We start from the raw sequence: 27,385 nt of genomic DNA, 5'->3' as shown, positions 1-27,385 counted from the left end.
CCAAAATATGTTGTAAGTGGGCTTCAGTGTCTGTGCTTCCACGTCCACTCTCAAAGACTTCGCATGCAATAAGTAGCACAGATGAGTCATTACAGCAGCATGTCCCCCACAGAATCTGCCTTCACTGAGAGAAAACACAAGAAGACCCAGTACGAGATGTTACTTCATGAGATTTTATTGGAAAAACAAAATGTATAGACTAGCATGTACAACTTGGAATGCAGATCAACTGAACTGAACAGTTGGACTGGGCCGGGCCTCGCCGCACCCACACACACGCAAACTCACACAAGATAGAAACGCTGCAAAGCACCGACCCTTTCTCCACTAAACTGAAATGAAGACCCCGTAGAATCACGATTCAAGTGCAACCTTTGAGGCAATATACTGTCCCGAAGCATGCTTCAGTGATAACCACATTGCCCCAAAGTTGATCTTGTATATCATTACCTTTAAAAGCCCACCCAAGCTTCCCCCTCAAAAAAGGTAAACACAAAGGATAAAGTGAGTATCCCGACATGCCAGAAACACAGAATCTAAAATGAGTTGTTCCATTTTAAAATTGTTCTTAAAAATATCTGTCGTCACTGACTTCATTTAGGTGAGCAAACTGCAAAGGTTCCGCTGGTTTACTTACTCCCATCCATCTGTCAACTAACCCCTCCCTCTCTGTGGGTCCCAGGCCAACAGCCTTCTGCCATCGGGCTCTCAACAGTAACCCATCTAAAGCTGCATGCATGAAAAACAGAAGAAAGAAAACAGGAAGTCATAGAAGAAAGGCCATTGGCCATCCCATATGATCATCATGAAATCAGGCAGATAGAAGCAGAGGTGCACCAGCCAGCTGCAGAGAGGCTGCTTGGCTAAAAGGTTGCGATCTGATTGGGTAGCTCAGCACTGGGGGCGGGAATACAAGCCAGTACATGCAGATAGATTGATTTAGAATTTTTCTTTGTCTTTTTTTAAACCTTTTTTGAGCTTGTGAATATGAACAGATTATCAGTTTTCCAACATTCAGTCTATACAGAACAGTATGAATAAATGTAGATTTTTGCAATAAGAGGTAAGTGAAACATTTGACTGATTCTTTGTCTTCAATGTGAGCCCAGTTCATTTGGCAGTCATCATCTGAACAAATTCTGTGGGAAAAACAGCAATAAAAGTGATCAGGAACAGTGTTTCAATTGTTACTTAAAACACAGTGAATACATTATGATTGATCAGTCTAAGGACTTATGTCTATCAGCAGCAGTGTGCCAAATATAGGGGGTCTCTCGGGGGAGGGTTCAAGATCCCTTGATTGACACTTGAAAACCCAAACAACGGTTTTGGAAAAATCATGAACAATGTCTTTTAAGTCTACAAAGTATTTTAAAAGATGATATGTCTAGCTGCATCCATTGTTCAAACTGTAAAACATTTATTCACAAATAAGAATACAGAACAATATTGTATTGTTTACTCGTATCTCGCCATCTAAAACCTTGTAGTTTCTGGTAAGGACTACATCCATGGGTGGTGCTGTTGCAAATGGTCGGCAATGCAAATTTTGAGTTTAGAAAAGTTAACCCCCCCCGATTAGCACCAGGTATTTCGCACACTGTCGTCTTACATAATTTAGCCTTGTTCCATAAATGTACCGGTACTTATATTTGTATTAGTGTACCTTCATAGTTGACCTGTCCGTCTCCATCGATGTCTGCTTCTCTGATCATCTCGTCTACTTCCTCATCCGTCAGCTTCTCTCCCAGGTTGGTCATCACATGACGCAGCTCTGCTGCGCTAATGTAACCGTTGCCGTCCTGCCCAACACACATACAGCATTACAAGCGGCTCTCAGTGAAAATTCTAAATACATATTCCAATAGTAAAAAACGAAATATTTTAATACGAAAATTTAAGATTTGACTGTGGCATAATAAGCAGGACTACGGCGGCTGTCTACCTCACCGCATTGAATGCACCACACAGTCACCCTGCATTACAGTAATCAATGGAGACAGTCAAGTATCACTGTCACAGAAAGTAGTCCCTCCTTAGTTGTCAGCCTTAGCGTAAGGACATTCTGATCTCAGATGAATGACTTTTGTATATCAACGCTAAACTGCTGATGAGAAAAATGTGATATGCATTTAAGAATCAATTATTGTTCTGTACACGGAACATACACATCTAGGCTTACCTTATCAAAGACCCTGAACGCCTCCCGGATCTCCTCCTCACTGTCAGTGTCCTTCATCTTCCTCGCCATCATCGTCAGGAACTCGGGGAAGTCAATGGTCCCGTTGCCTGGAGGGTGAGAGAAAGCAAGTCATAGTTACCAACAGTCAATATAGTTAAAAACGTTTCATAAAGACCAGTCTAACTAAATGGTTCCCCATGTTGAGGAAGAATCGGCATACCATCTGCATCCACCTCGTTGATCATGTCCTGGAGTTCAGCCTCGGTTGGGTTTTGACCCAGTGACCTCATGACGGTGCCCAGCTCCTTAGTGGTGATGGTCCCATCGCCATCCTTGTCAAACAGGGAGAAGGCCTCCTTGAACTCTGTCACACAGTAGGTGGAGGACAGGATGAGGAAAGATATTAGTAACAGCAGCTGATACTCCAGTGACGCAGGAATGAATGGACCTCTGCAGGGAATATGTAGTTATCGCTAAAAATCGTAATGCAGTGATTTTGTTGTCACCTTACCTGCAATCTGCTCTTCTGTTAGTTGGTCAGCCTAAATTACAAAAGGCAGAAGAATGGGAGAGATTAGAGCATTGGTTGGGAAGCAAGTAGTGATAGGTTTTAAAAAAAAGCCTATATCCGGAACCAACACAATTTATAATAATTTACAGCCATCATACGTGATCACACACAGGAAGAGAGGCAGGCGGCGACACTCATTAAAACAAGCATTGGTCATAGCAGGTAAAGTGCTGCGGCCATAATCATCATTCAAGAAACCATTATGAACTGCACTGTAAGACAAACTCAAGAGGGATGCAACCATTTGCCACAATTTTGTTATTTTAAGCCATTTCATTTTTGGGACCAAGCGCCCTGCATACTAACATCTAGTGACCAGAATGAACCACAGACACAGGCTATGCTCTTCAAGTCATTGACAGTAGTATATTTTGGCTATCCAAGCAATACATTAACACCCAGTTAGCACCCAGTGACAGTGAAAGCTCCCGCTAACCCAGACGTTCCACTTTGTGTGTGCATCTGTGTACAACCTTTATGTCATCAAAGTGGATATCTGTGAGGTCGGCCACCAGCATCGCAGCTTTTGGTGCTGGTTTTTTCCCTCCTCCATCCAGCCTTAACCCACCACCTCCTCTGCGCTGTTTCAGATCCACGGCTCTTACTCCTGCACCGCCCCCGATTGCTCCCGTTTTGACGCTGGGGCCATCCAGCTGCCCTCGCACCATCACCAGGCCTTCAGCCAGCCACTCGGCCCGTTTGCCGTTCTGGACGCCCTGTTTTTTAACCTCGACTAGCTCAGCCTTGGTTCCCTGCAGGCAGTTTCTCAGGTCCTGCATCTCTCTAACCATGCCGTCCATGCGGCTGGAGGACGAATCCATCAGCATCTGCAGGAAGGCTCTGTAGTTCCTCTCCTGCTGCTGGATGAGCTCCTTGTAATAATGCTGTTGTTCATCCAAGAGGTCATAGACGGTAGACAGGCTAACCAGCTCATCTTCTGCTGGGTATGGGGCAACGTTCTTAGGCAGCATGTGGAGGGAAGGATGACACGAAGGGCAGGAATGATGTCTCAGGGTGGGAGGAATAGGTGGAAGGAAAAAATGACGGCTAGACATCTATCAATCGCTCCCAATTTGTAAATATGATGGACAGCAGATTTTTGCATCTCTCTGAATACTTACATAACTGTATGTGTGAGGGAAAAAAGATTTGATTGAGAAGATGGCAAAACAGATGATGTTTTTAGTCCTCCTGGATAGGTAGATAGCTGGATGGACACATGTCAGTTGACAGGATAACAGCAGGACTTGTCTTTCTATCCATCCAGTGTGAGTGACTGGATGGATTACAGAAGTTTCACAATCCCTCTGGAGTGGTAAAGGTCAGTCTATTGGCACTGACCTGATGGGCGAGGTCTCGCTCTTCCATGAGCTGATGGAAAAGCTGGTCCGTTGATGTTTTCCTGGTTACTTGTCCGTCCGTCCGTCCGTCCGTCTCTCAATAAATCTGTCTGCTTAACCGTCGATCTTTCTTCCTGTCCTTGTGTCTTGCGGCGCTGTGAGTGTACGTGACCAGACACTGCCTTTCCCTGACTGCATCGGACTCCAACTGGATGAAGCGATAGAGAACGTCACTCCCTTTACCTCCACGTCAGTGTGTGTGTGGTGTAAGGCTGGGCATGACAGTGAAGGTCCGCTGTCTGTCCATCTCCCCAACAGAAGAACAGTAAAGATGGATGTACAGATGAAGTGTCCACCTCCTGCAGTAGTTCAATAGATGAATAGCATTCAACACTTTGAAAGACAGAGTGAGTGTGTGTGTATATAGACACCAGGCCAGAGGAGGTCACCCAAATGTGTCAGGAAACTGATTTAAGGTGTGTGAGAGTAACAGTGTCCAGACTGGGGGAGGTTGTATGCATGTGCTAAACGGTGGCCTGTCATCTCACTGCTACAGTTGCAACTCCTGGAGAGGATCAGTTGGCTGGTCATCTGACCTCCTAGACAGCATCATGGGTCACACAAAATGGCCCCCTCTGTGAGTGACTCACTAATTACCCAGGAATTTGACATCAGTCCCAAGTTAAGGTTTGTAGAAGTAAATGAGCCAAAAATGGAAAACCGCCCTTCTTACAAAACTAAGTCTATACTGTCATCAAGGTACAGATAGATGCTAAACTGCATTCCAACCAGATGTTCAAAAGTGGAGAATGTCCTCTTGTGAATCTACACATTTTATTTTCCACAAGTCATGAGTAACATTGCATTTCATGAAAACCATCATGAGTTATATTCTATGTTTATTTTGATGTACTAGACTCTTGCTAATTCAGAAATAGTATATATTAGCAACATGGCATACGCTGTCTCTGATGCAGTTATCTTATGAAACTCATAACACCTTTTTCACATAAGAGACACGGAGATCACTAGTTGTGATATTTGAATCTTTTTCAGAACGTTGAAGATGATAATGGTCAAAACAGAGGTTTCCTCTACAAGGTAGAGTACTGTGAAGCAATACATATTAGACGTTCAGAATTATGCTGATGGTAATGACAGCGAGGATTTGTGTCAATGCATGTGCGTGTGTGCGCTCTAGCGGTGGTTAACAAGCTGCTAACCCCTCTAACACGTAGGCCAAATTCCTCTCAAGGCACTGCAATGCTAGTGTGATAGTGAGTGCAGCATGTAGGCCCTATGAGTCACAAGAGATTTAGGGTGAATATAGAATGATTTATTTAAATGTAGTGATTCCTCCCCTGCTACTAAATAAATCAAGGATAATCAGTAATTACTAGCAACAGTTCTAAATGTGGTGATTTTGATATGAAAATAGTTCTTGATAAATAAAGCTACACATAAGAACACACCAATGTGTATTTCATTTTCAGTATAATCTCACTTGAAATGTGAATTCAATGAACACATTGAATTCACATTCCGACTGCAGTAGGATGACTGACAAGACAAGTATTTCTGCCTTAAACAAGTCCCACAAAAATAAAGGAACGATGACAATGGTAACAGAGATGTCTCAATCCCAGTGACTGTTTCCTGTACCACATTTTGTCAAAGTAACCATAACCATACCTGGTAACTAATTCAATAATCAGCTACAGAAGCCTGGCCAAAATGTTCATTTTGATACGATTTAAAGATCTAACAGGGACATTCAAATGAAAATGAATTTATTAAGCACAGCTCAACCTACTATTCTCACTCATTGAGAAACTTTGTCAGACTACTTGTCAATTACTTAACTTGGTTTGTAAGCTTATCCAACTGACTTCAGTTCAGGTAATCCAAAAATTATAGGCTACAAATTTTTTTAAATGATCTTTCATAAGTAATGTCATGATGCAAATACCTCAAATATCTCAGGAAGTTAAAGTTGGATTTGCAGTGCTGCGCGCACACACACACACACACACACACAGTAAAAAAACAGTCCACTGATTTTTGACCCAGGTCTTCTAGAAAGATGGATGGACCTGCTGTTTTTTTTTAATGTGAATGAGCTGTTGGGACAGAAAGCCAGACACACACACTAGGACACACACCACTGTGTTAGTCAAGGAGGAAATGTCAAAGACACAAATAAACAAAATTCACTTCAGATGTGATCCAGAAAAGAATCCACTACAATCCTAACTTTTAGTGATATGTTGCTGCAGGACTTTAAAAAAAAAAGGTAATTACATAACTAGTTAACTGAAGCACTGCATAATAGAGGAGCCAACAATGTGTTCAGCAGATTACATCTGTCAAACTAAATGTGTAGCCTTATTGCCTAAAGAAAAGGTCCATCGTACCATGCAATCTAATCTTCTCACAGCGTATTTCATCTAACATCAATCAGTAGCCAATAGGGTGATCTGGAACACGGTATGCCAACTGTCCCTGACAAGTTGAAATAATAGGTTAATCTGTGTTTATTGCGTGGCAACGTGACGCCGTACAGGCGTTACACCATATTCTGTGACCTCATTAGGACTCTGACGTTACTCATGCGGTTTTTACAATGGTTACATGTTGTACTTTGATAGCTGTTACGGATGATTATTACGGTGACCGTTATGATAATATGTTACACTATATTCAAGGGTGACTAGCCGTAGGAGCAGTGTACGTTAAATATGTTACTCCACCAGGTGTCCTTTTGTAGCGGGATGTCTAATGTCTGTGCAACACCGGCAACAAACAAATATGTGAAGAGACTCAACACCAACAATCGCGTCGCCAGCGTCACTGTGGAAACAAACTAACGGTACTCTTACTCTTGACACAGAAACGCGTTAGTTGACTGTTGGTACAGCTGTCAGATGTAACATTAGCTGTGATGCTAACATTGGCAGCCGACCGAACCGCCGTAACAACTGCAAAGAGCGGCCACCTGTAACAAGTAGTGTCCCGTCAGTGTGACATCATATCAAGTACGGTTTTAACTTTCATGGCGGGAACGAGCTTAAGCAACAACGGTGTGATAAGCTTCTCTGTCTAGCCACTAAGCGTTAACAGTTAACTTAGTTAGCTCTAACTCAGCAGTACAAGTCTACTCGCGCTCTCTGCAAGGTAGGCTGCAGGATATTCCTCCAACAAAACCACTATCCGGGAGACACTAAAAAATGCCTGGCTGGCATTCAGTCAACTCAAAACCATCTCAAGTCGTACATATCACAACCCGTGGTTGATTAAATACTCACCATGTCTGTTTGAGCTGGGAACGCTGGTCTGCTAACGCTACAAGGAGAGAGGAAATGGAAGGTTGCCACTGAGCAAGGCTGGCTGGAGGCGGGCAGGCAGGACGAACCACTGCTGTACGGTTCACTGTATTCCTCCGCACTGGGGAAATTCTCTCGATCAGTGCGGCGTCCTGGCTCCGTCTCCTCAAACGTGCATGCGCATACAAGCCTGCTGATGTGCGCGTACCCGTCTTCGGGGTGCCATGTTTTATATGTTTTATAAAAGGATGTTATTCTTGAATTCGGGTTTCACAGTTTAAAAAAAAATGTCTTCACTCAGAAAGAGAAGCGACGGTAATACGACTTTATGTGAAAGGGTTTGCATAAAGAATGGATCATTTCTGGGGACCGCAGCTACTGACACCACATCGAACGCCCTCTGTGCACTGTATACTCAGTTTGTTCCGATGTGATTACAATTGTATTAGGAAAATGTACAGAACATAAGCTCTTAATAGAAAGTTCCTTTACAAGAAGGGGGAACGACCGACGAAGGGCCTGCTTTAGTTGATATTGTACTTTAGTGGTGCACATTCCCTAACAGATGTGCATGCATGACAGTGAACCTGGGCTGTGGTCTGCTTTGCCCCGAACCACCCTCGATGCTGTGTATTCAGATAAATCGACTGGTGTGATCGGCTTTCGCAATACCAAATGAAATGAAGCCCACTTTTCTGTTATGAACATATGCAATCATAAAACACACAATCTGGCGCCCACCATCGAGCACCAACGTCATAAACACAATATTGTTGTAATCCGTACCCGATGAACTGCAACAGGCGTCTACATTTACCTACATGGGTTGACATTGTAGGCCTAATATAAATGTGTGTGTAGCATCTTCATTTCCAAATAAATCGCCTTCAGAAATATTGCATTTTCAGGCAAAAACGTTAACCTTCTTTATCACAGTCGGTTATGTTTTATAAAATACAGCCTAGAGAAGAGAATTCTGCCTGGGGGGGGGGGATTTTTTACAATAATTGAGTCGTTCATAATAGTGGTTTTCGACTTTAAAGAAAAAGACGAGAGATTTCCTCGTATCTATTTTTACGACTTTTTTAATCTGTCAAAAGTGACAAAGTGACGGACTAATTTGCGCTACACAGGGTTTTATGCAGGCGGAAGGATACGTTTGGGTTGGCGGCACTGTGGAAGTTGTGGTTTTGCTTTTGAGAGGCGGATCATGATTGGATAGAACAGACCTGCAATATTCTGCACACTGTACAGAGACCGCTGATTGGCCAGGGCGGACCTGCAATGCGTCAAACCACGGCGCGGCAACAACGTCAGGAGGGAGCGACTCCACCGCCACTGTACATAGTATGTTCTGTGATGTGAGTGATAAAATAGGGCAGGTGAAACTTCCAGGTAATTCACAGGTGGGTTGAGGAAGTGAATGAATAAAACTTACCGCCTACTTATAAATTTAAAACTGAGACTGAAATCTTAAAATTTGATTATTTAAATAATGCAACAATGCATTGTTAAACTCTGTGTCACATTTTGCAGATGCATTGATGAAATTGAATACACAAAATGACTGAAAGCTAGAACTCACTTAAAAAAGCCATCACCATGTGTAAAGTGAAAATGTCCTGAACTTGACACTGCCACAGCTTCTTCTTTTCTATTCTTGGTTACCTACCGGGTAAGATTGTCGATCACCAAGGTGCAGTGACACAACGTCATTTTACCTCATTGTCAGCATTATGAAGTTGAGGCATATGCATTTGAACTTTCACAGTTAAATGCTGATACAGTTTTAAGTTACATTTTACATAATCTTTTCTCATTTATCTCAGTATCTGTTTACAATTATTTCATTCATCTCTAATGTGCAGTTGCCCTTTACAATCACATCTAATATAAACATGCCATGAACCATGCAAAAGCAACCGACACAACACATGAATTAGAACACTATATTTACGAACAGTATCTGGTACTAAAACACATGTACAAAGGATAATCATTAGTTCACTCTTTAAATGTGTGTGAATGCATCAGAGTGTGTGTCTCCTTTTCTTGCCATCAAGTGTGCCGACATTGGCACACGCAAGCAAAATCATGTTCCTGAATGAGGTGTGTGTGTGTGTGTGTGTTCAGTCCTCCAGTAGTATATCCAGTTCTTCTAGAGGCAGTCTGACTCGGAGTTCTTTCTCTGTCATCAGATCTACAAACTCCTGCAGATGCTCGGGGAACAGCTGCACTGCGTCCATGTACAGACCCTGATCACACACGCGCCAAACACACACATATTTGCATAAATGCAAATTTACATTAATGCACAATCACACACACACACAAAGAGAGAGAGAGAGAGAATTGATTTATCATACGTACAATTTAAAAATGAAGTAGCCAGAGGTCAGCTGCTGTGAAGGAATATCACTGTTCTGTGTGTAGCTCACCTTAGCCCAGGGAATATTCTGTAAGGCCTTGTAGAAGATCCCTGTGGCTTTATCCACCTTCCCTTCCGACACCTGCAAATACACACAGCGCCGAAATAAGACTTTACCGACTGTCAATAGTTGTATATTCAAATGTGCAAATTACACAAAGTAAGTCTGCATAGGCTGGTCTTTCTGTGCGTGTTAGTTCTTAGACCAAGTCAATCTTTTGGAAAATGAGAAAAAAGAATGCACTTTGGTCAGAGAGTAACACACAGAATGAACAAAATGGGATATTAAAGGCACAGCAGGCTTCTGCAATAATTATTAAAATTTGATTATTTTGAAAATATTTTGAATGCTCGACGCTAACTTTCTGCCTTGATCCTTGATACGTTTAACTTTTGCCACACGTCCATCGTGTGTTCATCTATCAGCTTACTGACGAGTTGAATCAGTGAAAAAAGAAAAGCAGGTATTTGCCCTCTTAGTGACATCTAACTATGCCGTTATGAGTATGATTAGATAACTGTTAAAAAAAGGATTATGAATTTCCCCTACTTTGTATTTTCTTTTAACTGACTGGTCAAGGATAGCAAATAGAGTGTCCTCACAATATCACTAAACATGTGAATGTGTGAGTGTTAATTGCTGTCTCACCAGGAAGTGCATGTACATCCTCCAAAGTAAAGGACAGTGAGCACCCATCTCTGTTGCTATAGCGCTTTCAAACAGTCCACGGATACGGGTGCTGAGGCCATTCTCTGGCAGGATGGGCAAGGCAGCACCATGGCAACAAGACCTATAATGACCACAGAAACACATACAACATTAACAGTGATGTAATTGTGATAGATTGATGGAGAAATAGTTTTCTCTCGCCGGTGTTATTGCCTTAGCGTGTTGGGGGAAAAAGGTTTGTGAGGATAATCATTCCTTAATGACCTAGCGAAATGAAAAATACACTTCCCCAGTTTTAATCCTGTGTTACTCATTAATCACTTGTTATATGCCAAATATATGTAAAAATAAATAATTAAAATATGAGTCGCCAACTGAATTTCATTTTATCTTTTTACGATGTCAATAAACATTAGACACCAAGATTTCTTTTCTCAGTTGCCTCCCAGTTGCTCCCGTAATATAATGAAAGGAGGGTTAGAGAAAACTATGATCATGGCATCTCGATTAAGAAGTTGTTACAATGCTTATTCCCATACAACATGAGTGCAGGATAACCTCGCCCCTACCCATCATCCTTCCTGCTCTTACCTCTGAGCAGCGTCTACCAGCTGCTTCCTTTGTTGTTCAGCAACAATGGCAAAGAGGCGTGGCACCACAGTGCTGTTGTGCCTGGTTACAGAGTGGAAAAACCGCCGCGCCCGGCCAGCACTATGGTAGCGGTTCTCCACCTGAAACACGGGTCGCATGAGGGCCATTATGACAAAGTACACAAGGACTCATCTGGTACAGAATAAGTGCAAAAACACTGGGTGAAACACATCTAGAGACGCTCCTTGCCGATCACTGATTGATTTGATTTTAACCCACAATGATGCAAAAATGAAATGAGTTTTGGTATCTTACGAGTAGCGAATGTCTCACCTGTATATATATGCTCCAGAGAGGGGCGCTGCCGGGCCAGGTGGCGAGGGCAGAGGTCAGCATTTGTCTCAGGGTTGCCAGTGGAAACACACTGACACTGTTGTGGTGCCAAAGCAACGCCGCCTGCTGCACTGCCAATGCCTCACACTCAGAGGCTAGCCTGGTAACATAGTGCCTGCTGGCATGGCTGGAGTCAGCCGCAGACTGGCCAGCATCAGTGCCAGCAAGGTTGGCCTCCTCCTTACTGTTGAGCTGCGTCAGCGCGTGGTGCAGCTCCTCCGTCCTCTCTCTGGCCTGGCTGTAGACGGTGTTAGCTGCTTGGATGCCCATTGTGAGGTACTGGAAGAGAGCGTAGCAGCCTATCAGGCCTCTCAGCCTCAGCTTCTCTCCTAGCAGGTCCTCGTGACCTGTTGGTGGAACAATGAGAGGAGAGGAACAAATTAATGAAAGATAGACCATTTTTCACAGGAGATCTTCATCCAGACCTGTCATCGTAGGAAAAGTAGAGCTGTTACTAATAACATTAACAACAGTGTTTCTGCTGTCAATGACATGGATTCAATCACAACAAGCAGACAAGTCAGCTTATAGCATCCCAGCTATCCCTGGTCTCATGTTACCCCACATGGAAATTACTCCAATGAGTTTCACATAGTGAAGTTTTAAATTTAGGAAAAAGAGAGCAGCGGTATCCGATCAGCACTTGGTATTGGTAGACAGGTGAGAAAAAGTTGGACTGGTGCGAAACTGGTAATAATGAGTTGTTTATGAAGGTTGTTGTTCCATGTTTCAGAACAATTATTAATAATCACATACTTTATGCCACACATTATTGAGCACCATTTTTAAAAGACTATAAAAGTGTTTGCATTAATTGACACCTATAAAGATATACAAGTATAAAGACAATCAAAGATTCACCCAATTGTGATGGATTACATATTTTGCACAAGTTCCAAGGCTTTGCAAGTTGATTTTCATGCTGTACCAAAATGATTAGAAAACACTGGCTGCAAAGAAGTTGATAGAAATGCACTTATGAATGCAAACAAACGCGACAGTATGTTTGGAAAAAATGAGCAGCAGTAACAGCAGAAAATAGGCCAAAACATGCAAAACCACAGATAAGGGCCTTTTATAAGACATGCAGCAGCTCCGGGACAGATGAAACACACAGAAGTTGTTCAGGAACCTTTTCTGTTGGCCTGAGGGTTGTGGGGGCTTTGGTCCAGGGCTGACAAGCCGGCGGTCAGAGCCTGCTCATAACACTTCCTGGCTTTCAGGATGGAAACCGGAGAGAGGGACTGGGAGGATGAGGAGGTTCCTTCTGCCAGCCTGGTTAGCACACAAACAGCCGGGGACACGGTGACATCTGCTAGTCCTCCCCCCCGCTCGCTTGAGCCGTCCTCCACCTCCAGCTGGGCCCACAGCAGACACAGCTCGCAGAGGGCGGGGCTCTTCAGCCCTTTGGTTCCCTCTATGGCCGTGGCCGTGGAGAAGACTTTGCGGGCCTCTTCGAGGTTGCCCAGCATCCACTCCAGGCGGGCGTACTCCTGCCACAGCACCAACGACGAGCGGTTGTCGGGTTCTTTGAGCAGTTGCTTGGCAACCCGCTTGCTGCTCTTGCCCTGAGAGCGCAGGCGCTTTTTGTTGCCACCACGCAGGCAACGCAAGACCTGACACGCAAACACATACGAGTAAATCAGTGCTTTTGACTTTGAAAGTTGACCTTTTACTTCCAACGTTTAACTTGGAGTCCAGTAGACCGACTCCTACCTTGAGTTTCTCATACTGCATCCAGCTGAGTGACAGGGCAGCTCGGTGCTGGGCAGGAAGGACCGGTTGGACCACACCGAAGATGTTGGCGACAAACCTCTCGCCCTGCTTCCCAAGCCCCACCCACTTCCTGGTTCCCTGGAGAGTAGTCATGTGACCCACAGAGCTAACCCCGGGGTCAGGCAGGTCGTGGGAGGTCAGAGGACCCTTGAGACCATTACCTAGGATGTGACATAAAGTCAGCTTTGTATCAATGATTTGCTTCAAGTTGTTTATAACATCAAAACAAGCTCGTTTGTTTTATTAGGACTGTAGTTTGTTTTACCCTGAGTGAGCAGAGAAAGGTTCTCCAGCAGCAGGCCAGGCTGACAGGGGGCAGCAGAGAGCACAGAGTCTACGGGCAGGCCCAGGAATGAGAGGAAACGCAGAAGAAGACAGAGCTGGAGCTCTGGTGAAGACAGACAAATTAGGGATGGGCCGATGTCATCAAACAACACCTACAGTTGGAGAGAAAGAGAGAGACGAAAAAGTCAAACAAAGTAATTTGTTTAAAGTACTGTTATCTGTTTGTTGTGCACTTTACTTTATATTATATTGTACATTTTAATATGTTTATATTTCTTGCACTGTGTTGATTGTTTAATATTATGCACCAACCGCCATGACAAATTCCTTGTATGTGCAACATACATTGGCAAATGTATTCAGATTTTCACACACTGTAAATGGGCTTCCACACATGCCACACATGAGCGGAGACACTTTAAATCAGCACCTGTCTGTCCGGGTCCTCACAGTCCACTTCTGACTGGCCCTTGGCTTTGTCGGGCCTCCAAGGCAGCCAGTGAGCTGCTTCACGAGACGGCTCCACGTCCAACCAGACTGTCCATCTGGGCTGGCTCCGATCCTTCACCTCCTCCTCGTCCTCTTCCTCCTCGTCCTCTTCCTCTGCAGAAAAACAAACAAACAAACACACACACACACACACACACACACACACACACAAGAACATGACTCTGGTTCTCTTGTCGTTTTCACGATTTTAGCCCGCAAATCAATTGAGAGATTATTCCAGGATTTACGTCAACAGTGTGTGTTTCACCTGCACTGGGCTGTAGCCACCCTCCTCGCTCTTGTTGGAGCATCCAGGCTTTCCAGCCTCTGGCCCCCAACTCTCCAACCCTCTCCTCCCCGCTGTCCCAGAACGGCTCAAAGAACTCAACCTGTCCACACATAAAAATAGAATTTAATCTCCTCATTTAGGCGCACTGGTGGGTGTCCTCTGGTGGTTTTTTTCAATGCTCATAAAAAGAACAATCATTCTACGTGACCACGTTTTGCTGGTCTGCTTCATTAAAGAAGTAGTTCAACATTTTGGGAAGTACACATCTTTTGCTTTCTTGCTTAGTTTTAGATGAAGAATCTGTATCACTCTCATGTCTGCTGGTTTTAAAGGTGCCCTGTGGAGTTTTCTTGTAAAAACGCAAAAGTTACTTTTACATTCAGTGTTACTATTGTGTGAAGTCTAACATATTTAAAATCCTGTACTGTTTACACCCATGTTTGCTAGCTAGCAGACTTCTTCTTCACTGCCTCTGCTGGCACACCACTATGCTTCTTTATACGTTACTGGCATCAGTTGTCAATCAGTTGAACAGCATGAACCCATTGGGAGGAATGTGTATTGCTGCTTGCATGTGTGTCGTCGTGTGCATGTTCAATACATACAAGACTGATGGTAAAAGCATCGCTCCCTAGCACTACAAGTGGTCAAACATTCTGCTAATTCTGTCCAAAGGTGACGAGATCCACCTCCCAGCACCTCTGAAGCTCCCTAATTACCACGTCGTAGATACAAAAACTGAAGTGAAGAAGTTACAAGTTCTGGTTTTTCGGGGCGGTCATGTGCTTGACTATTTCTTAGTCTGGGCAAAGAAATGACTGGCTGCATTAATCACCAGCATTCGGCTTCGATTTGCAATTCAAATGAGTATTAAAGTTAGGATTAGTCTGTAAAGTTGTATTGCTTTAGATCAGGGATTCCCAAAGTGGGGTGCACGCACCCCTGGGGGTGCGCGAGCTGCCTCTAGGGGGTGCGCGAGAGGAAAAATGTAATGGCGGTGCAGTCCCGTCTCCTAAAAATTACGTTCCCCCAAAACTAAAATGCATTCTCAATTACGTTTTACCACGAACGTATTTTCTCCCTGATCACGTTTGTGTTTGACGTACAAATACGTTTCTCATCAACATATCTTTGCTGTACTTTGCTGCCACTCGGAACCATGAAACCAAGTCCCGGATTTCACCCGGGGGACATTCTGGAGGTATTGTGACCGGGTGATGTGCCTCGTTGCTGGGGAGGTATGAGCCGAGAGTGGCGGGGTGTTATGGAGGTATATATTACAACTCGGTGTTGTTCCCGTGCGTGGATGAGCGCATTTCTGCCGGAGACAGGCGGCGTGTTGTGGTCGTATTCTGACCGCGTAATAGGGAGGAGAGGCGGTGGTGGAGAGGGAAAAATGTTAAAGAGATGGTGGAATGTATGATTGGAGAGAGAGAAGCGAAAAAGTTGGACGTGATCCCGCGTCCAACAACACTGTCGCGCGCATCGATGCTTTGTCCGAAGACATCCTGGCTACATTGGTCGTCGCGTGAAGAAGAGTGAGTTTTACTCTCTGCAAGTAGACGAGCCTACAGATGTGGCCAATCTGGCCAATCGTCCGTTACCTTCGTAACGTTACGTCCGTTACCTTTTCGAAGGCACGAAAACAAACGCCACGCACGAGCAAACTGTTCTCTCATTCGTCCGATTTTTATGCGGCTCTGTTGCTTTTTTTTTTTAAGGTGTGTGTGTGTGGGGGGGGGGTTGGGGGTGCGTGAAGCCGGTCGGGATGTAGAAGGGGGCCTAAAAAGTTTGGGAACCGCTGCTTTAGAGTGTGTGTGTGTGTGTGTGTGTGTGTGTGTGTGTGTTTACCTGCTGCTTGGTGGACAGTTTTCGTACGCTGTCAGGTTTGTAGAAAGTAAAGTCGATCATGGCCTGAAACAGAGAAGTTCCTTTCTCTGAGTGACCAGACTGACGCAGGAAATGACACTGCTGGGTGAAGATATCTGGACAGAAAGAAAGCAAAGACAACCAGGAACAATTACAACAACTTTCAATAAGCATTGAGCACACACAAAAATACGTATATGATGCATCAGGTGTGACCGCCTTGTGACAGAAGCTGGTGATGAAACTGAGCAGGGTAACTGAATAAGTAGTGGAAACACTGGATAAGTAAAGGCTAAACAACATCTCTGTTACCCAACATATCCTCCTCAAGCCCAGGTAGGGCCGGGTGAGAGACCATGCTGCCGTCGCGCACAGCACTGAGCGTGCTTAGACACTTCCCGTACGCGGCGTTGACCTTTGACACGGTGAAGTTGCTGAAGTAGCTCTGGGTGAACAGCAGATACTCCCTCCACAAGGGGGCACTGTTTGGGTGGAGGAACACCTGAGACACGAGATAAAACAGGAGTTAGCATTAGAATTACTATAAACTTTGGTCTACAGACACGTCAACATTTGCCAGTGACAAAAATGCTCAGAGAAGGATTCAATACATGGTTATAGAAAGCGATCCCTTTAAATGTGGAGGAGGCTTTGCTTGTAAACAGACAGGAGTGACACTGAATAAACCACACACAAAATGTAGAGTACGGCTATTTTCCACTCTTTTTAGAGCAAAGGAATAAACCACAGCTGGAGTCAAAATACAGAAGCCCTGCATGAGTTTCATGGAAACACACAAAGACTGTAGACTGACCAGTTTCTTCCATTCTTTAGCCAGAAGCGAAGGCTCCCAGAGCTCTTGGCAGATCCTGAGCCTCTCCAGCTGCAGAGCTACGCAGCCGTGGTTGGTGGCCACTGCGCGCTCCGCGATACTCAGCTTCTTCTCCAGGACCGCTCTGTAGGAAGACTTACGCCGCTCGGCCCCATCGCTGCCCTGCTGCTGCTGCTCCTCGCCTCCAAACGCCATCGCACTCAGCTCATCCTGGAGAGGGAGAGGAGGGAGGTTTAGAAGTAGTGCTGCATAGGAATAACTTCAGGAACCACTTAATGGTTGAAAAATAATAAACAGGTAGAGTTCAGATTATTGGTCTGGTGATGATATTCGGCTAATATGACTATCCCACTGGTGTCATATATACGATACATATTGAAAGTTAGAATATAGAGGGCGTGAAAACATGTGATTTGATATCCAGCATGTGAGACGGTCCGTGGTTCTACAGGCCTTATAACCGGATTGTAATACACAAGTGTACAAACCACGCACGCAAGCACTGACACATAAACATTTACACAAACAAAATGTACAGCACATCCTCTCAATTCAAAGCTGATTGCAAGGCAAATGAAGCGGAACAAAGAGGCAGTCTATATAGTAACAGAAGGAGAGTCTCGTCATACCTGGTATCGTATGAATTCTATCCATAGCTGCGCGTCTGCTGGCTGCTCTCTGAGCCGCCTGTTAAACTCTTCCGTCCTCCCGGCCAAAGGCGGCGCACTCTGCCCCGTCTGGGTGTCCTGCTGCTGCCGCTGCTCCGTCTGCCCCTTCCCCTGCAGCCAGAGGGCCGTGGAGGAGTCATACACACCGAGAGGATTCACTGACCATGTCTGCACTCTGACACCTGGATTGACACGTGACATTTTTTTGTATTGAAAAAACAACACCAGGTTTTTGGCTTACTTTTTGAGATGGTTAAGCCTACCCCTTCACCGCCTGTTGAGGCTAAATCTCTTACCTGTCTCTCCTCCTTTGTTCTCCTCATTGTCACCCAGAGGGAGGAAGGCGGAGGGGCCGACGGCATCGCCGCGCTCAGGAACCCTAGGTAACGTGGGAGCAGGGGGCTCGGACCTCAGCAGCTGGCGACTGACTGCAGAGAAGTATCTGTCTGCTGCTTTCTTCCTGTCCCCGCCTTTATGTTTCTTATTTGACTCTGACTCCTCCCAGCTGACTCCCTGTCTGCGGGGGTCCAGACCCAAGGACGAGCTGCCTTTCCTCCTATACCTGGTACACATGGAGAGTTTCATCACACTTCCAGGACATGCCAAGGCATTGCCCTCATGGTGCAGAGTGTAAGTGTGTGTGTGTGTGTGTGTGTTACCTGGCTACGTCTGCTCTGTACAGGGACTTGTACGTCCAGTTGGCTGGGTCGGCTTTACGGTCCACACAGAATAGCTGCTTCGCGGGCAACTGGAGGTCATCCAACCAGGAGAAACAGCTTCCTAACGGAGCAACCTGGGGACTGCATGGCCGCACAGACGCCAACCATCAATACAGAACAGAAGCAAGCCAGTGCTATTGTGTGAACATTTAAGAGTGTAAGCATGTGTGATGTAAAAGTGTGCATCTATACCTGTCTGCCTCTTGCACCCTTTTGAGGTCACTGGGGAAAACGGTTTCTGAGTCTGTCCCACTGCTGTCCGAATATCTCCCACTCTTCTTTTTGTGTTTTTTCTTCTTTTTCTTCTTCTTTTCACTCTTCTTTCTCTTCTTTTTAGGTTGCACATTACCCTCCTCCTCCTCCTCTGCAGAACTCACATGTCTGCCAACACTGAGGATTGTAAGGTGAACTCAACGTTACCCATTAATAACCTGCCTCAAGCAAAACAAAGAATGTATTTGACAAATGTTCATGTACTTCTAATACATGTACGGGAAAAGTTATTTTGGCAAGTTTCTAAACAGGGTTTGTGTGTGAGAGTGAACAGAATGAAGAAAAAACAGATGCAACCGAGAAGAATGACAACATAGAAACAAATGAAAACAAAAGGAGAAATGCGTAATGTAAAAAGATCAGAAAATGTAATAAAACAATCATATAGAAGCAACAATAAAATCGCAGCATGTGTCACTGACATTGGCTTTCTCATAAAGAGGAAATCTAAAAGATGGTACGAATCACAAGGTTGAACATGTAAGATCTGTACCTCGATTCCTTCTCGTTCGGCCTCTCATTGGTCTTCTCAAAAAAGCGACTGTGCAGAGAGAGGGCATCCCCAGTCTGAAAACTCTTATTGGTCAGCCAGTTTAGTTCTAAAAGAAGAATTAAAAAACGTTATTCAGTAATCAGCAGGAGGACTGAGAGATGTTGATGGTGAGTATCACTCACTGAGTGTTTACATGCGGTGTAGTATCACAGCAGTAACTTTATTTTTTCTTCTTTAATCCTATGTGGACACATCATATCCTAATACTGCAGGGGATACATGTCTCTCGTACTACAGTACTGAAGATTAGATGGAGAAGCTGAAGCCACACGATGGGTAAGTACACCAAAGTCTAGGAAGCCAGAAACCAGACTGAGTTAACTCAGTGAGTACAGAAATGACAGATTATGAGTTAAAGGCATGCCTGCACTGCCATAGACTAGGATCAGGATCCTGGATAGTGTTAAAATCAAGTCTACATGAAGCTGACTGACAACAGCATGAAATACGAAGCAAACTAAATAGTAGCCATAGGTAGAAATAGGTATCCTGGCTTTCAGAAGTAACCGTGTGGGGGAATGTAAACTCACTGACAAGAAGGTAAGCTAACGCTAACGTCTGTCAGTCAAAGGCAACGGTGGACGGACGTTAGGACAGTTACTATGAGTTAGCTCGTAGTTCAACAGGTGTATCTTCTCAACACAGTGAAAACACAGCATTGAGGGGACTATCAATCCATGTTAAAACAGAAGCTACATGAAAGAGTGATCACCTTTGGACGAATCTTCAACTTTGTCAATCTGTAATTCAGCAAAAGCTGGAAACAGCGCCATGACGGTATGTCGCACATAAACAGTCGCAGGAACATGACGTCATTTGACGAGGGAGGCGCTCGAGAGAAAAAAATTACCAGTTTATTATCCTAATATATTATCCAGTTTATTGATTTTATTGTTAATTTGGTGAATTTAATGGGGACAGGTTTTTTGTTAAATGAGCGATATTTTCTGTTTTCTTTCCCAATTCGAACACATTTGATGAACTTCATAAAATGAAAGTTCATAAAATAAACAGTTATGTGTGCAATTGAATATTCTAACTACATATCGGAAAATACTTGAATTCAATCTTCTTTTAGAAATTGTATTAATGTATTTCTTGTATTTCATTTCATTGAGTTTTTTTCTGTATTGTCCTTTCTATCTTATATTTCTTATCTTAAACAACGATTGTGCTTTCTATGTACACTGTTAAAAACTTTGATTGTCATGAAATGGTAATGTGTTTTGGATTAATAGTTGAGCCTTTTGGAAGAACAGAACGGGTACATTTATTTGTTGGAAAATTGTGCTTTTCTTATGGTCACAGAAATAATAACAGAAATATAAGCTTATCAGAATCAGAATCAGCTTTATTGGCCATGTATGCTTACACATACATGGAATTTGTCTCCGGTTTCCACTCCGCTCTCAATGGACATACAATACACTATTTAAAATAAACAAGGAAAAATATATAAGAATAAAAAAGGGCAGCAAAAAAGTAGAACAGATGTAGGTATAAACATTTAACAGCTATATACAATATAAGTATAAATATATCCCAGAAAAAGTGTATCTATATATATAATACAGTAGTGCAAACAGAAGTAGTAGTGCAATATTATTTATTGTTCATGAGAGTGACGGCCAGTGGAAAGAAGCTGTTCCTGTGTCTGGTGGTTTTGGCGTACAGAGCTCTGTAGCGCCTACCAGAGGGGAAGAGTTGGAACAGCTTGTGTTCAGGGTGTGAAGGGTCCTATTGGAATGAATGTGTGCAAGAAATACCTTGGAAGAAAGACTTTGCCTTCTAAATGTCTACAGTGCTACCAGGCAACATGAGGTAAGTTTATGAGATAAGGCTCTATCCAACAAAATTCACCCTCCAATGTCTAAGAAAGGACATCCACACAAACTGTTCATTATTTGATGTATGCTCAGAGACAATCCTCCACTTGATAATAAAATAATTCACAACATTCATAAAAACATTCAGAAATGTAAAATAATTCGGAGCTTGGATTGAAAGAGGAATCTGGTCTATGAGCCACATAATGGACACATTTGCAAACTAATTACAATATGGAGAATTCTGCGATGAATTAAATCTTAACTGTTCTGTTGGATAATATAATAAGGTGACAAAGGTAATTTGTATTCCCCTTAAAATAATGGTTCCACTGGCTTTGGTGCACTCTATTGTATCAGAGCTAGCAAGCAGCACACCATTACATTTGTTGGAAATGTTTTATCACCAGAAAATGATCCTAATATTATTATCCTGTGACGTCTGTTGAAGCTGGATCATTTATGGAGGAGGGAAACTTGGAATTTTAACGAAATGATTTGACTCTATTTGGTTAAAAAAATGATTAAACAGATTGAAGAATAAACCGACAGCATAAACCCCCTTGACGCAGTTCAGTGTACAAGAAGCCCCTTGTGCATCACGTGGTTTGGGTAGCCCTGTATTATAACGCCATACACCGCCATCTTATGGGCAGGGCAGCCACAACAATGACTTCATCATTCCTCTTCTTCCATGACGACCTAACGTGTAGGATTAGTTAGATAGGCTACTTGTCGCTTAATAAACATCGTGCGATCACACAAAAATATTTTAACATTAAAACTGTTCATGAAAGTTAGGTATGCGTTATCAAAGATGATCATCTATCGCCTCAATGTTTGCCGATTTGATCTATTATTACATTTCTTAAGCAGCAGGCTCGTGTATTACAGATTAAGATAAATACATTATTATTGGTATTGTTATTAGAGGCTAAAACGAAGTTGATTTGGTTTAGTGAGTGTCTGAGTGTCTCTGCGTCATGTATTAGATTATATCCGGTGTCACCAAGACACTCGAAGAGAACCATCCAATCCAAACTCTCAACACATTCTGTTGACCAATGGGATGTCCGCTGTACCGTGACCGACATTTCGTTGGACCAATAGCATAAATCGGTCCGCTGTAGTTGGCCTGGCCCCACCTTCCTAGGTTAGTCCGTTGCTGAAGCGCGAGAGTGTAACATCTACATTAACAGCTCTGTTTCGGTCGTTGTTCGAAAGATTGTTTAATTACCGTGAAAATGAGGGAAATCGTGCACCTGCAGGCGGGCCAGTGTGGAAACCAGATAGGCGCTAAGGTACCAATAGCTTTGTTTTAAAGAGAAGTCTTAACACAATGAAAAATGGCGTGACTGTTGCAGTTGGTTTGGGCGGGCTAATAGGTTAGCTTACTTAGCAACGACGCTAATGGGGCCGTGGTTTCCGTACCAACGATAGGTTTGACTCGTGAGGATACGTCGTGCTAGTTAGCCTGTTCATATAATCGTTAACCCCCACTCTCTGTTTCTCCTGGTTGTAGTTCTGGGAGGTGATCAGCGACGAGCACGGCATCGACCCTACCGGGTCGTACCACGGGGACAGCGACCTGCAGCTGGAGCGGATCAACGTGTACTTCAACGAGGCGTCAGGTTAGCCGCACTGTGCTTTGGGCCCCTACAGAGTTAACGATAGCTAATCTAAAGGGGAACCAAAGTGATTCAGCAACGGGAAATTCCGTTAGTACCGAAGCTATCCAGCAGGGCTACGTTATCCCTAACCCGTTGGAAACTATTAGAAGCCACTAGAAGTCACAGTGAACTCTCCTTCCTAGTTGCCGTTTCCATGGTAGAACAAACCAACAAACCATCCAGCTCACGAATGATATTATCCCAAATATATACGAGGAATATGAGGACGTTTGCTATAATCTATTGTCATATTTTGAGGCCAGGTCCTAAAGGGCTATAGAAGCATTTATGACCAAATAAAAACAAAAGTAAACTGTTCATGAAGCATTTTTGCATATGTGTGCTCTCTTGTAGCTCTGTGTGACTCTGCTGTAATTGAAATCCAACCCTTACATTTTTTCAACATTTAATAAGGCAAAGTAATTAATGCATACGAACAAAAAAAGCACCCAGCACCGTGCGTGTAACTTGTAATAATACCAGTGATTTGTCTGCTTGTTTTTTTAAAAATCTCCAGGTGGCAAATATGTCCCCCGTGCAGTGCTGGTGGACTTGGAGCCAGGCACCATGGACTCTGTGAGGTCTGGTCCCTTTGGCCAAATCTTTAGACCAGACAACTTTGTCTTTGGTGAGAATTTTAAATGTGAACAAATGTGTGTTTTGACTTGGGTTTATGAGAGTCCGTCATATTTTAAAGCTGTGTATCTATAAAGAGTTTCCTCTGCACAAGTGAAGGAGCCAGTCTCCTTTCAGTGTATGCACCCCTCACTGCGAGTTAATGTGTCGACACCCCAGCTGTGACAAATTACTGTATTTTCATGTAACACAGGCCAGAGCGGCGCAGGAAACAACTGGGCCAAAGGCCACTACACCGAGGGGGCCGAGCTGGTGGACTCGGTCCTGGATGTGGTGAGGAAGGAGGCAGAGAGCTGCGACTGCCTCCAGGGCTTCCAGCTCACGCACTCCCTCGGAGGAGGCACTGGCTCCGGCATGGGCACCCTGCTCATCAGCAAGATCCGAGAGGAGTACCCGGACCGCATCATGACCACTTTCAGCGTGGTGCCTTCTCCCAAGGTTCACATGATACGCATGTTTCAACTTTAAATATTTGCCCCTCCATGTGCTCCTCAATGCTTTTAATGCTGTTCCCTCTTCCTCTCTTGTCTCCCCTCTCCTGCTCCAGGTGTCGGACACAGTGGTGGAGCCGTACAATGCCACCCTCTCCGTTCACCAGCTGGTGGAGAACACCGACGAGACCTTCTGCATTGATAATGAGGCCCTGTATGACATCTGCTTCCGCACGCTGAAGCTCACCACGCCCACCTATGGTGACCTCAACCACCTCGTCTCCGCCACCATGAGCGGGGTGACCACCTGCCTGCGCTTCCCCGGCCAGCTCAACGCTGATCTGAGGAAGCTGGCCGTCAACATGGTGCCCTTCCCCAGGCTGCACTTCTTCATGCCGGGCTTTGCCCCGCTGACCAGCCGAGGCAGCCAGCAGTACAGGTAGAGAGGCAGGAGCTTGCTTTTTAGAGACTCTAACAGACCTCAAGTTTCATTAATTTGAAATTAATCCTAATTTATATTGTCTGTCTCCTTCTAGGGCATTGACAGTTCCCGAACTCACCCAGCAGATGTTCGACAGCAAGAACATGATGGCAGCGTGCGACCCCCGCCACGGGCGCTACCTCACGGTCGCCGCCATCTTCCGGGGCCGCATGTCCATGAAGGAGGTGGACGAGCAGATGCTGAACGTGCAGAACAAGAACAGCAGCTACTTCGTGGAGTGGATCCCCAACAACGTCAAGACTGCCGTCTGCGACATCCCGCCCCGTGGCCTCAAGATGGCCGCCACCTTCATTGGCAACAGCACGGCCATTCAGGAGCTGTTTAAGCGCATCTCTGAGCAGTTCACTGCCATGTTCCGCCGCAAGGCCTTCCTCCACTGGTGAGTAAGAGAAGGCTGGTGTCAGGACAGTGGGGAGAATTTTCCTGCACTTTGCTTTTTACCCAGAATTCATAGACATAACGCATGTGAGTAAGCACTTACTTGTTTCAGGTACACGGGCGAGGGCATGGACGAGATGGAGTTCACTGAGGCTGAGAGCAACATGAATGACCTGGTGTCCGAGTACCAGCAGTACCAGGATGCCACTGCTGAGGAAGAGGGGGAGTTTGAGGAAGAGGGTGAAGAGGAAATGGCCTAGACGCCTACCATGACCCTTTTGTTTTTTTGTTCTATGCCAGTTAGAGCTCGGTGAACACGGTTCATATTGTTGTAGTTATTAAATACTGTTATTAAATCAATCGTTTTGGACAGTTATAATAATTATATATAGAATATATATATATAATTATATATATATATTATATATATAATAATAATTGCCCAGTAATTCTACTGATAGGCATCAAGTGAAAATATTGAACTCTTGTCCAGCCTTAGCAAGAATGCAAAGGATGTTCCTAGTCTTGGTTTCTAAATGTTTGTTCTGTCTTTTCTTCTGTCTTCTCACTTCCTTTAGGAATGAAATGATTTCATTCAGCAACAAAAATTAAAAACTTAATAAAGGTTTTATGACTGGTGATATGCTGTGTGGTTTCTTATGGCTACTTATAAATATGACTATTTATTACAGATTATTTTTATCACTCAAATTATAAATCTTGAACCTGTCTACTTGCAGTACTTAAAGACTTCCTGATCCAGCAGACATCTTTGTCCAATATTGCGACTCTTTGTAACATGACATCACGGAAAATAAGAAACGAGTTAAAATGAACAAAAATAACATCTTTTATATCTTGAGACAATATGCATATGACCATACCCGTACGACATCTATGCAAAATGAGTGATGTAAGCCTGTTATGTAAAGTTTCTGTCCATCAGTTCAAAGGAAGTGATGTAGCAGAACAGGCAACAGATCTGATAACATGCAGCTTCCGCGTGGGCCTACTCACGCCCTCAGCTTCAAAGATCAACTTTCCTCTGATCCTCGTCAAACCACGCCAACTCCCTTAGACTGTACACAACCTAATATCTGTGTTCATGGCCTTGTGATGCATTCATACATATGTTCGGAGAGATGTGTGAATTATTGGTGGAGAGAACATCATCTGACCACGTTAAATTGTTATTTAGTAAGTTACACAAGGGAACGTCTACGTTTCTGCTCACAACAAGGTCTGGATCATCTCTGGAAAGAGACATTGCTGTCGAGTTTTTCAAATCACATTCTGCTTCATGTTGGTGCTTATTCGTGAGACTGGGAGAACACAGGAGAATAGGAGTCAACACATTAAAGAGAAGAGAATCCATTCATAACATACATTCCCTTATTAAATATAATTCGGACAGAAACTGAACCGAGGAAAGAAAGGAATAAGATGACTTTTTAATACTGGACGACAATACAGCATTTTGTGCATGACAATAAAACAGTCATTTTTTAAAAATGTCCTCTGCAGCAGCAGTGTGTTACAGTGTCGTTTAACAGAACTAATGCTAATGCTCAGCGCCAGACGACACGTGAACCCTTAATGCCAGCAGAACATCTGTCAGCTTCACATTTGGGCTTCTACACTGTAGCAGACTCCATGAAACATGAACATGAGGCGAAGGTAAAGGCACGTCAGCTTCTATCACAAAATATATAATAAGAGCTGAATCAAACAAAATATATTTAGTCTATGTTGACCAGGGGCGGGCTGGCCGTAGGGGATACCGGGGAAATCTCCGGTAGGCCGACGGGGTTGGGGTGTTCCAATACCGGCCCACCTCCATCACCAACCGGCCCTCGCGCTGAGATCGCCGACCCCGACTATATTCTACGTTTCACAGTTAACACGTTAAATTGACTCTAATACTTATGGTTGACAATCGCTGACTGATATTTATACTACTCCTCGCGATCTGTATTCACACTCATGGTTTCCATCTGCGAGCCGGCAGCACCCCAACACACACACACACACACACTCACATACCCAGCATGCAATCTGCCCCAAAGAGGCGGGTCTATGAAGCAGTTTAGCCAATGATGCTTTAATGCTGATTAAAGATATAAATGACTGACATACAATTTAGCTGTCTGAGAAATGGATATATAGTTATAAATAAATAATGATATATGTGTGTGTGTTTTATATTATGGTGAATATTAATATGTGATATATATATTATTATGTGATATATATATTATACGATATTAATATTATTATATGATATATATATCATTATATTATACAGCATATTATTAGATGATATATATATTATACGATATATACATTATTATATTATACATATATTATTATTATACAATATATATATTATTATATTATATGATTTATCTATTATATGATATATATATATATATTATTATATTATACAGCATATTATTATATGATTTATATATTATTATATTATATGATTTATCTATTATATGATATATATATTATTATATTATACAGCATATTATTATATGATTTATATATTATTATATTATATGATTTATCTATTATATGATATATATATTATTATATTATACAGCATATTATTATATGATTTATATATTATGATATTATACTGAATTCCCTGTGTGGGTGACACAAATAAGATGTCCTGACGTGTTATTT

General features: G+C 43.4%; 3 protein-coding genes across 3 annotated transcripts; 1 reads left to right on the top strand and 2 right to left on the bottom strand.

Moving 5' to 3' along the window:
* Positions 1–153: 153 nt before the first annotated feature.
* LOC306790776 (calmodulin-1) lies at positions 154–7,527 on the bottom strand. The gene is made up of 6 exons (XM_079287269.1): positions 7,399–7,527; positions 2,694–2,724; positions 2,403–2,546; positions 2,183–2,289; positions 1,667–1,802; positions 154–1,139 (listed from the first exon to the last, which is right to left on the bottom strand). Exons 1-6 carry the CDS (start codon positions 7,399–7,401, stop codon positions 1,111–1,113), a joined length of 450 nt encoding a protein of 149 aa, XP_079143395.1. The 5' UTR covers positions 7,402–7,527; the 3' UTR covers positions 154–1,110.
* Positions 7,528–9,351: 1,824 nt separating this feature from the next.
* nrde2 (NRDE-2, necessary for RNA interference, domain containing) lies at positions 9,352–20,044 on the bottom strand. Its single transcript, XM_079286568.1, has 19 exons — positions 19,964–20,044; positions 19,192–19,297; positions 18,618–18,815; positions 18,366–18,506; positions 18,003–18,268; positions 17,668–17,888; positions 17,021–17,248; positions 16,519–16,708; positions 16,189–16,322; positions 14,317–14,437; positions 13,990–14,162; positions 13,540–13,711; positions 13,215–13,435; positions 12,631–13,114; positions 11,439–11,845; positions 11,106–11,245; positions 10,494–10,635; positions 9,855–9,926; positions 9,352–9,671 (listed from the first exon to the last, which is right to left on the bottom strand). Exons 1-19 carry the CDS (start codon positions 20,022–20,024, stop codon positions 9,546–9,548), a joined length of 3,603 nt encoding a protein of 1,200 aa, XP_079142694.1. The 5' UTR covers positions 20,025–20,044; the 3' UTR covers positions 9,352–9,545.
* A 2,191-nt stretch (positions 20,045–22,235) lies between these two features.
* LOC306789948 (tubulin beta-4B chain) lies at positions 22,236–25,335 on the top strand. Its single transcript, XM_079286050.1, has 7 exons — positions 22,236–22,378; positions 22,600–22,708; positions 23,265–23,375; positions 23,577–23,821; positions 23,931–24,253; positions 24,351–24,695; positions 24,807–25,335. Exons 1-7 carry the CDS (start codon positions 22,322–22,324, stop codon positions 24,952–24,954), a joined length of 1,338 nt encoding a protein of 445 aa, XP_079142176.1. The 5' UTR covers positions 22,236–22,321; the 3' UTR covers positions 24,955–25,335.
* Positions 25,336–27,385: the final 2,050 nt, after the last annotated feature.

This window comes from Melanostigma gelatinosum (assembly GCF_949748355.1).
Source record: "Melanostigma gelatinosum genome assembly, chromosome: 16".
Taxonomy (NCBI): domain Eukaryota; kingdom Metazoa; phylum Chordata; class Actinopteri; order Perciformes; family Zoarcidae; genus Melanostigma; species Melanostigma gelatinosum.
The sequence above is the reverse complement of the archived record's forward strand: the minus strand, read 5'-3'. Positions and strand labels throughout refer to the sequence as shown.